This window comes from Callithrix jacchus, chromosome 16 (genome assembly GCF_049354715.1).
Source record: "Callithrix jacchus isolate 240 chromosome 16, calJac240_pri, whole genome shotgun sequence".
NCBI classification, from domain to species: Eukaryota; Metazoa; Chordata; class Mammalia; order Primates; family Cebidae; genus Callithrix; species Callithrix jacchus.
This window is the reverse complement of record NC_133517.1, coordinates 97,768,675-97,781,954: the sequence shown is the minus strand read 5'-3', so window position 1 is coordinate 97,781,954 and position 13,280 is coordinate 97,768,675. Positions and strand designations below refer to the sequence as shown.

Genomic DNA, 13,280 nt, shown 5'->3' with positions numbered 1-13,280 from the left:
TATTTTTTTAGTAGAGATGGGGTTTCACCATGTTGACCAGGCTGATCTCAAACTCCTGATCTCAGGTGATCTGCCTGCCTTGGCCTCCCAAAGTGCTGGGATTACAGGCATGAGCCACTGTGCCTGTCCTACACTACTTTAATTTTATCTACATGCTGAATAACATTATGATTTTTTCCTATATACTTAAAATAACTTTTATATTTCTTTTTTTTTTTTTGAGACAGAGTTTCGCGCTTGTTACCCAGGCTGGAGTGCAATGGCACGACCTCGGCTCACCGCAACCTCCGCCTCCTGGGTTCAGGCAATTCTCCTGCCTCAGCCTCCTGAATTGTTGGGATTACAGGCACGCGCCACCGTGCTCAGCTAATTTTTTTGTATTTTAGTAGAGACAGGGTTTCACCATGTTGACCAGATGGTCTCGATCTCTTGACCTCGTGATCCACCTGCCTCGGCCTCCCAAAGTGCTGGGACCACAGGCGTGAGCCATCGCGCCCGGCCCAACTTTTATATTTCTAATAGAAATAAGTGTTCAGAATGTACTATTTATTTATGAATGAGACAGGGTTTTGCTCTCTCACCCAGCCTTGAGTGCAGTGGCACAAGCATGGGTAATTGCAGCCTTGACCTCCAAGGCTGAGGTGATCCTTCTACCTTGGCCTTCCAAGTAGGACTACTGGAACACACCGCCATGCCTGGCTAATTTTTGCGTTTTTTGCAGAGACAGATTTTTGCTGTGTTGCCCAGGCTGGTCTCAAACTCCAGGGTATAAGCGATCTGCCCGCCTCAGTGTCACAAAGTGCTGGGATTAAAGGTGTGAGGTACTATGCCTGGCCCAGGATATATGTTTTATAAAAGTTGAAGTAGTATAACCTCAAGATTTCCTAGTGAATTATAGTACTAGTAATTTTTTTACGAAGGTTCACTTAACTAAGATTGAGTTATTTTAGTGCTGTTAATTATTAAAATGTAAACTTCATTGAAGGATATGTAATATGGGGAAATGATCATTTTGATGTGTTTCTTTCCCTTAGAATTTTAAGATGAAATGGGTCAGACGTGTCAATAGTTAAGTATGATGTATGGCAGAAAGTTTGATAAATAGTGACATGAATGATCTGCTGTAGAAAGATGAAAGGAATGATTGATTTTGACTTGGTATTGGGCCTGAGACTCAGAAAGTTCTAAGATGATTAATATCCATAGATAAAGCCCTAAGAGAAGGACATTTCAAACTTAGGGGCAAATAACTCAATTAAAAATGGGCAAAGAGGCATTTCTCCAAAGAAGATAAACAAATAGCAAACAAGCAAGTCAAAACCTCAATGAAATACCACTTTACAGGCACTAGATAACAGTAATAAAAAAGATACAAAATAACAGGTATTAGTGAGGATGTGGAGAAACTGGAACTCATGTAAGCTGCTGTTGGGGGTATAAAATGGTGTAGTTGCTTTGGACAACAATATGGCAGTTCTTCAAAAAGTTGAATATACAGTTATCATATTGTTCCAGCAATTCCATTCCTATTTGTATATCAAGAGAATTGATAACATATGTTCATGTAAAAACTTATATATGAATGTTCATGGTAGCATATTCATAGTAGCCAAAAACTGGACACATTTGAAATGTTTATCAGCTGATGAATGGATTATCAAATTACAATATGCATTGGAATATTACTCAGCTATACAGAAAAATGAAATACTGATACAGGCTATAGCATGGATGAACCTTGAAAGCATTATCTTAAGTGAAAGCAGCCAGTGGAAGAATAACACATACATGATTGCATTAGTAATGTTTAGAATAGGCAGTTTTGTAGAGGCAGGAAGTAGATTAGTAACCAGGAGTTGAGGAGAGGAGATCATAACTGCAAAAAAGTAGATTTCTTTTTGGAATGATGAAAATGTTATAAAATTAAAAAAAAACACTGAATTGTACACCTTTAAAGGTTGAATTTTATGCTATTTAGACATTATTGCATTAAAAAATCTTACTACCTTAAAGCATAGAAAACAACATTAGAGTATATAGCTATAAAACATACCCGTATTTCACACTAAAGGGTGAATTTTGGTTAGACAATGAACTTCTGAGACAGAAACAGTGTTTTTTACCTGGAATAAATGTAGCACATAGACGGTACTTGTTTCATTTTTTTCTAACATGACAAATTTCAAATATATAGAAGAGCTGAAAGTGTTATTATTAGGTGAACACTCACATACTTATCATCTAGAGTCTACTATTAATATTCTGTTACATTTGTTTCATCACATATCTGTTCACCTAACATCCCTTTCTTTATCAATACAACCAATGTTTTTGATGTCTTTCAAGGTAAGTTACAAACCTTAGTACACTTCACCTGTAAGCCTCAGCTGCATATTGTTATCTAGAATTTCTACTAAGTGAGTCTTTTTATATTTTTGGAGGTTAAACTCCAAAGTAAAATTCAGTGAATTTAAGAAGTATGTATACCTGTGTGATGTGAAACAGTCATCAAGATATAGGTCATTAACATCTCAGGTAGTTTCTTACGCCCCTTTCTAGTCACCCGCCTCCACCTGCTTGCCTCCCTTGGAGATTTGGAAGTTTTTAAAAATCATAGATTTAGTTTTGCCAGTTCTAGGATTTCATGCAAATAGAATCACTCAATATGTATAAAAGGTTTCTTTCATTAAGCATAGTATGTTTGGGATTTATCTATGTTGCATATAGCAGTCATTCTTTGCTTTTCATTGCTAGGTACATTGTATGAATATGCCATGTGAATATACTATAGTTTAGTTTACCATTCATTTGTTGATGAACACGGGCTGTTTTTAGTTTTTGGTTATTATTATAAATAAAGCTTTCATAGATATTTTTGTACAAATGTCATGTAGACGTGTGCTATTCTTTCTCTTAGGTAAATACTTAAGAATTTATGTTTACTTTTCAAAGAAACTTCCAGAACCTTTTCTAAAGTGGTTGTACCATTTTATATTCCTGTCAACAATGTGTGAGAGTTGCAGTTGGCCTACATCCTTGCCAACATTCAATGGTGTATTTTTTGATATTTTTACCATTGTGATGAGTGTGTTTTGGTATCTCATGGTTTTAGTTTGCATTTTTGATGGCTAATTATTTTAAATTTTTTAATGTAGTTATAGGCCTTTATCTGCTTTTGTGAAAGTATGTGTTAAATACCTGTCCATTTAAAGCTTTTTTGGTGTCTTTAAAAAATTCTATTTTACTTTATGTATTATTTATTTGTTGACATAGTCTTACTCTGTTGCCCAGGCTGGGGTATGATCATAGTTCACTGCAGCCTTCAACTCCTGAGCTCAAGGAATCCTCCAGCCTCAGCCTTCTGAGTGCATGGGACTACCATGCCACTGAGCATGGTTGATAATTTTTTTTTTTTTTTTTTTGAGATGGGGGTCTCGTTTTGTCACATAGGCTGTTCTTGAACTTCTGGTGACTTCATGTGATTCTCCCATCTTGGCCTCCTAAAATGCTGGGATTACAGTTATGAGCCACTGTGCCCAACAGGGCTTGTAACTTACATAAAACTTATTCTGAACTAGGATGACCAAAGTCTCTTGGTACTATTATTTTAGTTACTCTAGTTAATTCTTATTAAGCCTTTTTCTTCTCAGGTGAAAGAAGGTAAAAGTTCATAACCTATAAATGTAGAATGTTCCAAGAGTCTCCTGTCATAAAAGTTTAAAAAGTTATAAAGATTTTCTAATATGAAGGGTGTTATTCAAAGATTTAAAGGAGTATGTGTATTTATAGATTCATCAATGGAAAGTAGTTATGAGTGAATCTGCTGGAGACTACTTATCCCATGGCGGGTTTTTTTTTTTTTTATGGGATCCAGGGACTTGGTCTATCACCCACGTTGCAGTGCAGTGATATATATGATCATGGCTCACTGCAACCCCTGCCTCCCAGGTTCAAGTAATTCTCCCATCTCAGCCTCTCAGGTTGCTGGGACCATAGGTGCACACCACCACACCTGGGCAATTTTTTGTATTTTTAGTAGGGACAGGGTTTCACCATTTTGCCTAGGCTGTTCTTGAACTCCTGAGCTCAGGTGGTCTGCCAACCTCAGCCTCCCAAAGTGCTGGGATTACAGGTGCGAGTTGCCACTCCTGGCCCCTGTGAAGTTTTTAAAAAGTAATTTTTTTCTTTCTAAATTTCATGATGATATGCCTTTTTGGTTATAGTGCTAAAATAATATTAAGGGACTTTGATGGAGTTTGTCTTTACAAAGGTGGAATAAATTAAAGAGTGGTTGGGATCTAAATTTTTGGTCTGCCAGTTGTTAACCAAATAAAATTTCTTGACTATAATTTTTTCTTCTGTAGAACAGGAAAGGTACAATATATCTTACTTGCTAGTAAGAAAGATGCCCCAACATTATTATTTTTCTTAACTACATATAAAAGTCATTTTATTGTAACATTTGCTTTCATCTTTGGGATAATTCTTGGTTGGGCGGGCGTGCATTTTGCCCAGAAGCACTTGCCATTTTTTTTTTAACTCCATGGGTGCATCAGAAAATGGAGAATGTTTCTTGGATCTTTGTGGTACTATGTTTTTGATAAAAGTCAGTTTTTCAATATATTAGCTTTATTTTTGAGAGGTAGGTTTTTTGTTGTTGGTTTAAAACATTCATGAGTGATGTTAAACAATTAATTTATTATTCTTTGAATTTATCAAATACAGTTAAAAGCTATGTACAGTTGATAAACTACTCTTCACATCTCAATAACCATAACCTACTAAAGAAGATTGATACAGTACAATGTACAGAAACTTGAGGGTCGTAATGCTAAATGATTTGTTTCCAATAATGATAATCAATGTATTATTTGTTTATACCTTATATTAGAAGGATATGGAAGGAAAAATTTAATTGATGTCTGTTTCTAATCCTTTTGATTTATTTAAAATGACTTTATTTTAATTGATAGGTTCTGAAGATGAAACAAGAGTAGATATACAATATCCTGCTCAGTATAAAGTTCAAGAGCTATATTCACAGCAAGATGAGGAGCAGCCACAGGGATGGGTATCATGGGCCTGGTCCTTTGTACCTGCAATTGTGAGTTATGATGATGGTGAGGAAGACTTTGTTGGGAACGATCCTGCATCAACCACACATCAACAAAAAGCACAGACTTTGAAGGATCCTATTGTTTCTATAGGATTTTATTGTACAAAGGCAACGGTGACTTTCAAAGTAGGTCTTTACTCTTGTTGTTTATACCTCTAGCATATTTAATGCTTAAATTTTGATTGTTAGTACAATTCTACCTTCATTTAAGTTTGTTTTGCATTTAGTAGATATGAGATAGAGTTCTAACAGTTTTTACTTCATAAAATTACATGGCTCTTCCACTTGAAGTCTTTGAATTTTGATTCCTTCCTATCTTCTTAGGAACTTCTCCACATTTCTTTTTATTAGCTTCATGGATAGTGTTTTGCCCTGTGAATCATTCAGTTGGTATACAAACATGCCTTAATATTGTCATTACAAAAGAAAGGAACAGCAAAATTTCCTCCTGAATTCTTTTACTCATTGGGTACTTTTACTCATTTCATTTCTCTGCTCTCCTTCGTAACAATCATAACAATCTCTCTTTTTTTCTTTTTTTGAGACAGGTTTAGGCTCTGTTTCCTAGGCTGGAGTTCAGTGGTGCGATCACAGCTCAGTACGGCCTCTGCCTCCCAGGCTCAAGACATCCTCCCACCTCAGCCTCTGAGCAGTTGGGACTGCAGGCACGCGCCACTGCACCTCGCTAAGTTTTTTTCTTTGTAGAAATGGGGTTTGGCCATGTTACCCACACTGGTTTTACTCCTAGGCTCAAGGGATTTGCCCGCCTCGGCCTCCCATCATGCTGGGATTACAGGTGTTAGCCACCATGCCCAGCCTCATAACAATTTTTTTATAAAGGATTGTTTATATATAATTATCTCTTTCCTCACCTCTTTTACTTTTCAGGGCAGTCAAATTTGTTAACTAGGTCCTCTTCTAACTATTTTTCCAGCAGTATTTAACATAATTTGACCACTTCATTAAAATAATGTATGTAAAATATATATTCTCTTCTATACAAAAAAATATACAAATATGTGTGTGTCCGGGTTAAAGAATAATAAAGTAAATACGCTTTTACTTGAAGAAATATGAAATTATGCCAGGCACAGTGGCTCGCACCTGTCATCCCAGTACTCATGCACTTTAGCCAAGAGAAATACAAAATTGCTAGTAGCTTTGATCCCCCTATGTGTTCTTCTTTGATCATATTTTATTTCTCTTCCTCTCACCTATAACCCAAACTTAATTTTGAGTTATTTGTTTGGACTTTTATAATACTATTACCACACATGTAATATTCCTGAATAATATCTTAATTCATTCAACAAATATTTTTAATGCCAGCTGTGTTTAGGCATTGTTTTGTCTCCAGAGATACCAGAGTGAACAGATATAAATTCTTGCTTTTTCAAACTTAAATGGGTATTTTAAACAAATAAGGTACATAGTATGTTCACTGAAGATAAAGATTACGTAGAAAAATCAAGTAGGGGCTGGTGGCTCACACCTGTAATCTCAGCACTTTGGAGGACCAAGGCAGGCGGATCACCTGAAGTTGGGAGTTGGAGACCAGCCTGACCAACATGGAGAAACCCTGTATCTACTAAAACCCAAACAAACAAACAATTTACCGGGTGTGGTGGCGCATGCCTGTAATCCCAGCTACTCAGGAGGCTGAGGCAGGAGAATCGCTTGAACCCAGGAGGCAGAGGTTGTGGTGAGTTGGGATATCGTTATTGTACTCCAGCCTGGGCAACAAGAGTGAAACTCTGTCTAAAAAAAAAAGGAAAGGAAAAAGAAAAATCAAGTGGGAAGGGGAATAGCGACTGCTTTCACTAGAGGGAAAATTATGCAGTTTAAAATTGGATTATTTGGGAAGGTCTTATTATCAAGGGAATATGAAAGCAAAGAGCTGTGAGAGGAAGTCTTATTGATATGTGAGAATGAACATTCCAGTAATAATAAATGTAAAGGCATCAGAGTTTGAGGAACAGCAAGGAAGCCAGTGGGGCAGTAGTGCCATGAGATGTTGTGAATATGGTATTAAAGATAAGAGGGGTGATGAGGTTTGGAGTAGTTCGTACGTTGTAAACTGTATAGATTGTTTTTGGGAATACGTCTTTTATTCTGATTGAGATAAGCAATATTTGGCCAGCTTTTAGCAGAAGAATTATATGATGATCAGGATTATATTTTAATCTGGATCACTCTGGCTGCTGTGTTAAAAATGGAAGCAAAAGTAAAGAAAAGAAATAGATAGGATTGCAATTTTCAAGCAAAAGATGGTAATGACTTGGAATAGGGTGGTAGCAAGTAGAAGTGAAGAAAAGTGATTGTGTGTTTTAGGTAAGATCAAATAGGCAGAATTTTCTGATAGATTTTATTAAGATAAATGAATGAAAAAAAGAGGATCCAGGGATGGCTGTTGAATAATTACATTTTGAGATGACTGGAATTGGGAGAAGACTAGATTTGAGATGAAGATGAGGAATTTAGTTTTGGATAGATTTAAGATGCCCACTGTATATTTAAGTAGAGTGATTCAGTGGACAGTTGGATATATGGATCTAGAGTTCAGATTAGAAATGTGCCTAGGTTCATCTATTTGAGACGGCAATTAGTGTAGAACAGAAAAAAGAGAGGTTGTAGAGCCTAGCTCTGGGGCACTGTGATGATAAGAAATTGGAATGATGTGGAAGAAATAGCAAAGGAAGCTGAGAATAAGTGGTTAGTGTTGTAGACAGAAAACCAAGAGACTGTCTGTTTGTAAGGTAAGTACCATAAATGTTTTAAAGAGGAGGGAGTAGGTTATTTGTGAGAATGGATCCTTGGATTTGACAATGTGGAAATTACTGGTGATTTTGAGCAGAGCAGTGATATGACACTGTTGGAACCTTAGTTGGAGTTGATTAAAAGCAAATGGGAAGATTGGTAGAAGTGTAGAATAGTGTTATCTTCTGTGGAATATTGTTTGGTGGTTTCAAAAAAAAATTAAATGTAGAATTACCATATAATCTGTCAATTGTATTTCTAGGTATGTACTCAAAAGAATAAAAAACTGGTATTCAAACAAATTGATGTACATAAATGTTTATAGTAGCACTATTTAGTGACCTCCCAAAATGGAAACAATCCAAATGTTCATCAGTGGTTGAACGAACAAACAAGTTGTGGTGTATACATACAGTGGAATAATATTCAGACATAAAGAAAGCTGAAGTTCTGGCCAGGCATGGTGGCTTACGCCTATAATCTCAGCACTCTGGGATCCACTGAGGCAGACGGATCACTTGAGATCAGGAGTTTGAGACCAGCCTGACTAACATAGTGAAATCTTGTCTCTACTGAAGATACAAAAAGCCAGGAGTGGTGGTGGGCACCTTTAATCCCAGCTACTTGGGAGGCCAAGGAAGGAGAATCGCTTAAATCCAGAAGACAGAGACGGCAATGAGCCGAGATGGTGCCATTGCACTGCAGCCTGGGCAACAATAGCTAAGCCCCATTTAAAAAAAAATAATAATAATGACATTCTGATGTGAGCTAAACATGAATGAACCTTGAAATCTCTATGCTGAGTGAAATGAGCCAGACATAAAAGGACAAATACTGTATGATTCCACTTAGATGATATTCTCTAGAGGGACCAAACTAATAGGATATATGTATGTATGAAAGGGAGTTTATTAAGAAGAATTGATTTACACGATTACAAGGTTAAGTTCTATGATAGGCTGTCTGCAAGTTGAGAAGCAAGGAAGCCAGTGGTAGATCATTCCAAGTCCCAAAACATTAAAAGTAGGGAAGCTGACAATACAGTTCAGTCTGTGGCTGAAGGCCTGTGGGCTCCTGGCAAACCACAGGTGTAAGTCCCGAAGTCTAAAAGCTGAAGAACTTGGGAGTCTGATGTTCAAGAGCAGGAAGCATCCAGCACAAGAGAAAGATGAAGGCCTGAGAACTCAGCAAGTCTGGTCCTTCCACATTCTTCTGCCTGCTTTTTCCTAGCTGTGCTCGCAGCTGATTAGATGGTGCCCACCCAGATTGAGGCTGGGTCTGCGTCTCCCAGTCTACTGATGTAAATGTTAATCTCCTTTGGGACCACCCTCACAGACATACCCAGGAACAATACTTGGCAGCCTTCAATCCATTCAAGTTGACAGTCAGTGTTAACCATCACAGATGAGGTATTTAGAATAGGCAAAATCACAGAAACACAGAGTAGAGTAGATACTACTAGAGGCTGTAGGAGACAGGGGAATTAGTGCTTAATAGGTACAGAGTTTCTGCCTCGTACGATGTAAAAGCTCTGCAGATATATAGTAGGGATAGTTATGCAGTATTTTGTACTAAATTGCCACTGAATTGTAGTATACTGACAAATGGTTAAAACCATAAATTTTATTATTATATATTTTATCATGCAAAAAGGACAGATTAAAATGCAAATAGTAGTAGAGTAATTGTTGATGAAGAGTACAGAAAACTCTTTCGGCATGGTTTTGTTTTAAAGAGCATAGAAATAGGGAAACAACTGGTTGAGGTTATAGAGCTAAAGTTTTTTTTGAAGGATGGGAGTAATTATAGCACGTTTGGTGATAAAACTGATCTAATAGAGAGGAAAAATCGATCTAGGCATGAGGGGGAGAATTGCTGGAGTAATATTCTTGAGTAGATAAGAGGGATTGGCACGTATTGTAGAGGTGGAAAGTCAGATGACCTCTAATGGGACAACAGATCGTTCATTCATGGTAGCAGGAGAGAAAGCAGTGTGTGATCTTGCACCCACATAAGTGGTTTAGTAGAAAAGGTGATAGAGGTTTTTGAAAGTTCTCTTCTGATTTTTTTCTTTGAATAGTTCTCTTAACTCAGTAAAGATGGGGAAGGAGGAGAAGGTATAAAATTGTCATCTTGGGGAGGATGAGGACTAATGGCCTTTGAATATATATGTTCACTAGGGACACTAAGGACCTACTACACAAAAGTGATCATGAATTTGAAGATATACCAGTTGTGGTTGTATGTATTTTCTAGTCATATTCTGCTGCTTTAGTTAGGGTGATGGTGAAAATAATGTGAAGGACAATTATCAGTTGCAGAAGAGGAGGTCAAGAAACTGAGACATCAGACTTTTGGAATAATCATCTCTCTGGATATTGAAATCACCAAGAATTATGACTGGTAGTTTGGGATTGAATTCAAAACTAAAATCTTCAGACAACTAGTAGAATAATGTGGGATTGATTTATGACCATAAGAAAGAGGGGTGATGGGTCTTACAGTCTGTTCAATATATTTGCTATGTTTTGAAAATGATGGTATAAATGTCTGGTACAGATCTTCTGACATATATGTAGAACAGTTTCTTTAGGATATATGCCCTGATGTCAGCTTACTGTTTGAATGAACACTTCTTTATTACACCCATAATCCCAGCACTTTAGGAGGCTAAAGCAGGCAGATCACTTGAGCCCACGGCTTCCAGACCAGCCCTGCCAACATGGTGAAATGCTGTCTCTACAGAAAAATACAAAAATTAGCCAAGCATGATGGTGTGCACCTATATTACCAGCTACTTAGAGGCTGAGGTGGGAAGGTCACTTAAGCCAGAGGGTTGGAGGTTGCAGTGAGCTCAGATCGTGCCACTGCCACTCCAGACTGGGTGACGGGGCAAGACCTTATCTCCAAAAAAAAAAAATAATAATAATAATAAAAATAACGTTTGGGTTACCAGGGGCTTTTTGTAGTTGTTTTGGTACTCCTCTTCTTCTGTCTGATCTTTAAATGTTGGCATACAGGGCTTGGTCTTTGGCCGGCTCATCTCTTCTGTCTACACACTCCCAAGATGATATAACTTGATCATGATATAAATGCTGATAGACTATCAAATTTGTGTCTCAACTTTTCAGTTTTCCCTGAGTTCTAGAATTCAGCTGCCTATTTTATATTTCCACTTTCATGTAATCAATACTTAACACATACAAACAGAACGCTTGATTTTTCTTTGCAGTGGTGCACCCCCACCCCCACTATTTTACCTTTTATTAAATTGCAGCATTGTCTACTGATTTGTTCCAGCTTAACATTTATCAGTATCTGTTCATCTCCTGCCACATCTAATCAGTCAGCATATTCTGTCAGCTGTACCTTTAGGATGCAGTTATTTCTCATCACCTGTATTGCAACTTACAGACCAGTAGTTCTCAAACTTTTTGATCTCAAGGCTCCAGGAAACCTTGCATTCTTAAAACTTACTGAGAACTCCAAGGAGTTTTTGTTTATTCAGATTACATCTAGTCGTATTTATCAGAGTAGAAATTAAAACAAATCTTAAGCATATGTATTTATTAACTGATTTTAAAATAAATTTATGTATTTATATGGATATCATTTTATAGTAAAATTACTATATTTTGAAAAGTAAGAAGAGACCTGCATTGTTTTTATTTTTGTTAATATACTGAATGTCTGGCTTAGTAGAAGATAGCTGAATTCTCATGTCTGCTTCAGTATTCAGTCTGTTAGGAAATGTTTTAATTAATGTAGATGAAGAACATCTAGTTCCACATAAATATTTATTTGGAAAGAAAGGTGTTTTTAAATAGCCCTTTCAAAAATTATGGATATTCTTTTTGATATTACACTAAAACTCATTAAGTGGTCATTTAAAAAGATTTGTTGGGCCGGGTGCAGTGACTCACACCTATAATCCCAGCACTTTGGGAGGACAGGATGTGGATCACAAGGTCAGGAGTTAGAGACCAGCCTGGCCAATGTGGTGAAACCGCATCTATATTAAAAATACAAAAATTAGCTGGGTGTGATGGTGGGTACCTGTAATCCCAGCTACTCAGGAGACTGAGGCAAGAGAATTGCCTGAACCTGGGAGGTGGAGGTTGCAGTGAGCAGAGATTGTGCCACTACACTCCAACCTGGGTGACAGAGCAAGACTCTGTCTCAAAAAACAAACAAACAAACAAAAAAATTTGTTGTTTCATCAGCCCTTAGAAATTGCCTGGTATGTTTTCAACAAATATTTATTTGTTGAATAAGTGTGTCCATCCATCTGCCCATCTTTTCATCAGCTTTTCAGTTTATAAAAATTTATGGACTAATTTTTCAGGTTTTGTTTCCTCTCCAATTTTATTTTTTGTGGATGTATTAATACATTTTAAGTCTGCATTTTTGTAAAGGAGATAAACCCATGTGAAGTGAGCTAAACTTTTGAAATAGTAGTATAGATATTATTCCAGGTAGCTTGTTACATTGTGGAGTTATAGCAGTGGAAAAAAAAAGTTCGTATTCCCATGTTTTTAAATTTAGCATAGATTGTTTAACTGCTTGACATAATTTTCTTTCTATTAGTAGTAAACCTACACAATTTATAACTATAACAGATGGCAAATTATAAAATATTTTAAAATTAATATTAAAGACTTTTCTATTAAGATAATTCAGTATTTTCTAATATGACAGAGTTGAAAATACAGAGACCAAGTTTCAACTAAAGTTTGTGTCATAACTTGATTGATTTAGTTTTTTAAAAATTTGGGCAAAAATGATAATCCATATATTAGCTGTGTATTTTAACATCATTATTTTTAGTTCTTCTACTGAAACAAATAATTTCTATAATTGAATTCACTGATTTAGCTTTGATGACATTAAAGGGATAAGGATTCATTTTCAAAATTAAAACATAATAAAACAAGATATTAACAAATATAAAGAGGCAACTTGACAAATATTGTTGGATATATTGTCAGGTTTTTTTTTTACATCAAAAGTCTGATATACAGCCTACTCAACGTAGTGAGACCCTGTGTGTATAAAAAAATAAATAAATAAATTAGTGGGGCATGGTGGCACTTGCCTGTAATCCTAGCAGTTTAGGAGTCTGAGGTGGGGATATCACTTGAGTCCAGGAGTTTGAGCTGCAATGAGCTGAGTTTGCACCACTGTACTCCAGCTTGGGAGACAGAGGAAGACTGTGTCTCTTAAAAAAAAAACAAAAAAAAAAACCGAATGTAGATGATGGGGTGATGGATACTGCAAACTACCACCATGGCATGTGTATACCTATGTAAGAGACTTGCACAATGTGCATATGTACCCCAGAACTTAAAGTATAATAAATAAATTTAATTTAAAAAGTCTGATGTTTTATAAAAACAAAAAAGATATA

General features: G+C 36.4%; 1 protein-coding gene across 29 annotated transcripts in view; it reads left to right on the top strand.

The window, feature by feature from the left end:
- The window catches only part of VPS13B (vacuolar protein sorting 13 homolog B), an 822,207-nt gene that overhangs the window by 72,110 nt on the left and 736,817 nt on the right, over positions 1–13,280 (top strand). For all 29 annotated transcript variants that reach the window (XR_013528186.1, XR_013528187.1, XR_013528188.1 and 26 more), the window contains one exon: positions 4,974–5,242. Coding sequence is in view for 18 of the 29 variants with exons in the window: in XM_017965662.4 (XP_017821151.4) it covers positions 4,974–5,242 (269 nt within the window). In the remaining 11 variants the exon portion in view is untranslated. The remainder of the gene's footprint in view (positions 1–4,973; positions 5,243–13,280) is intronic.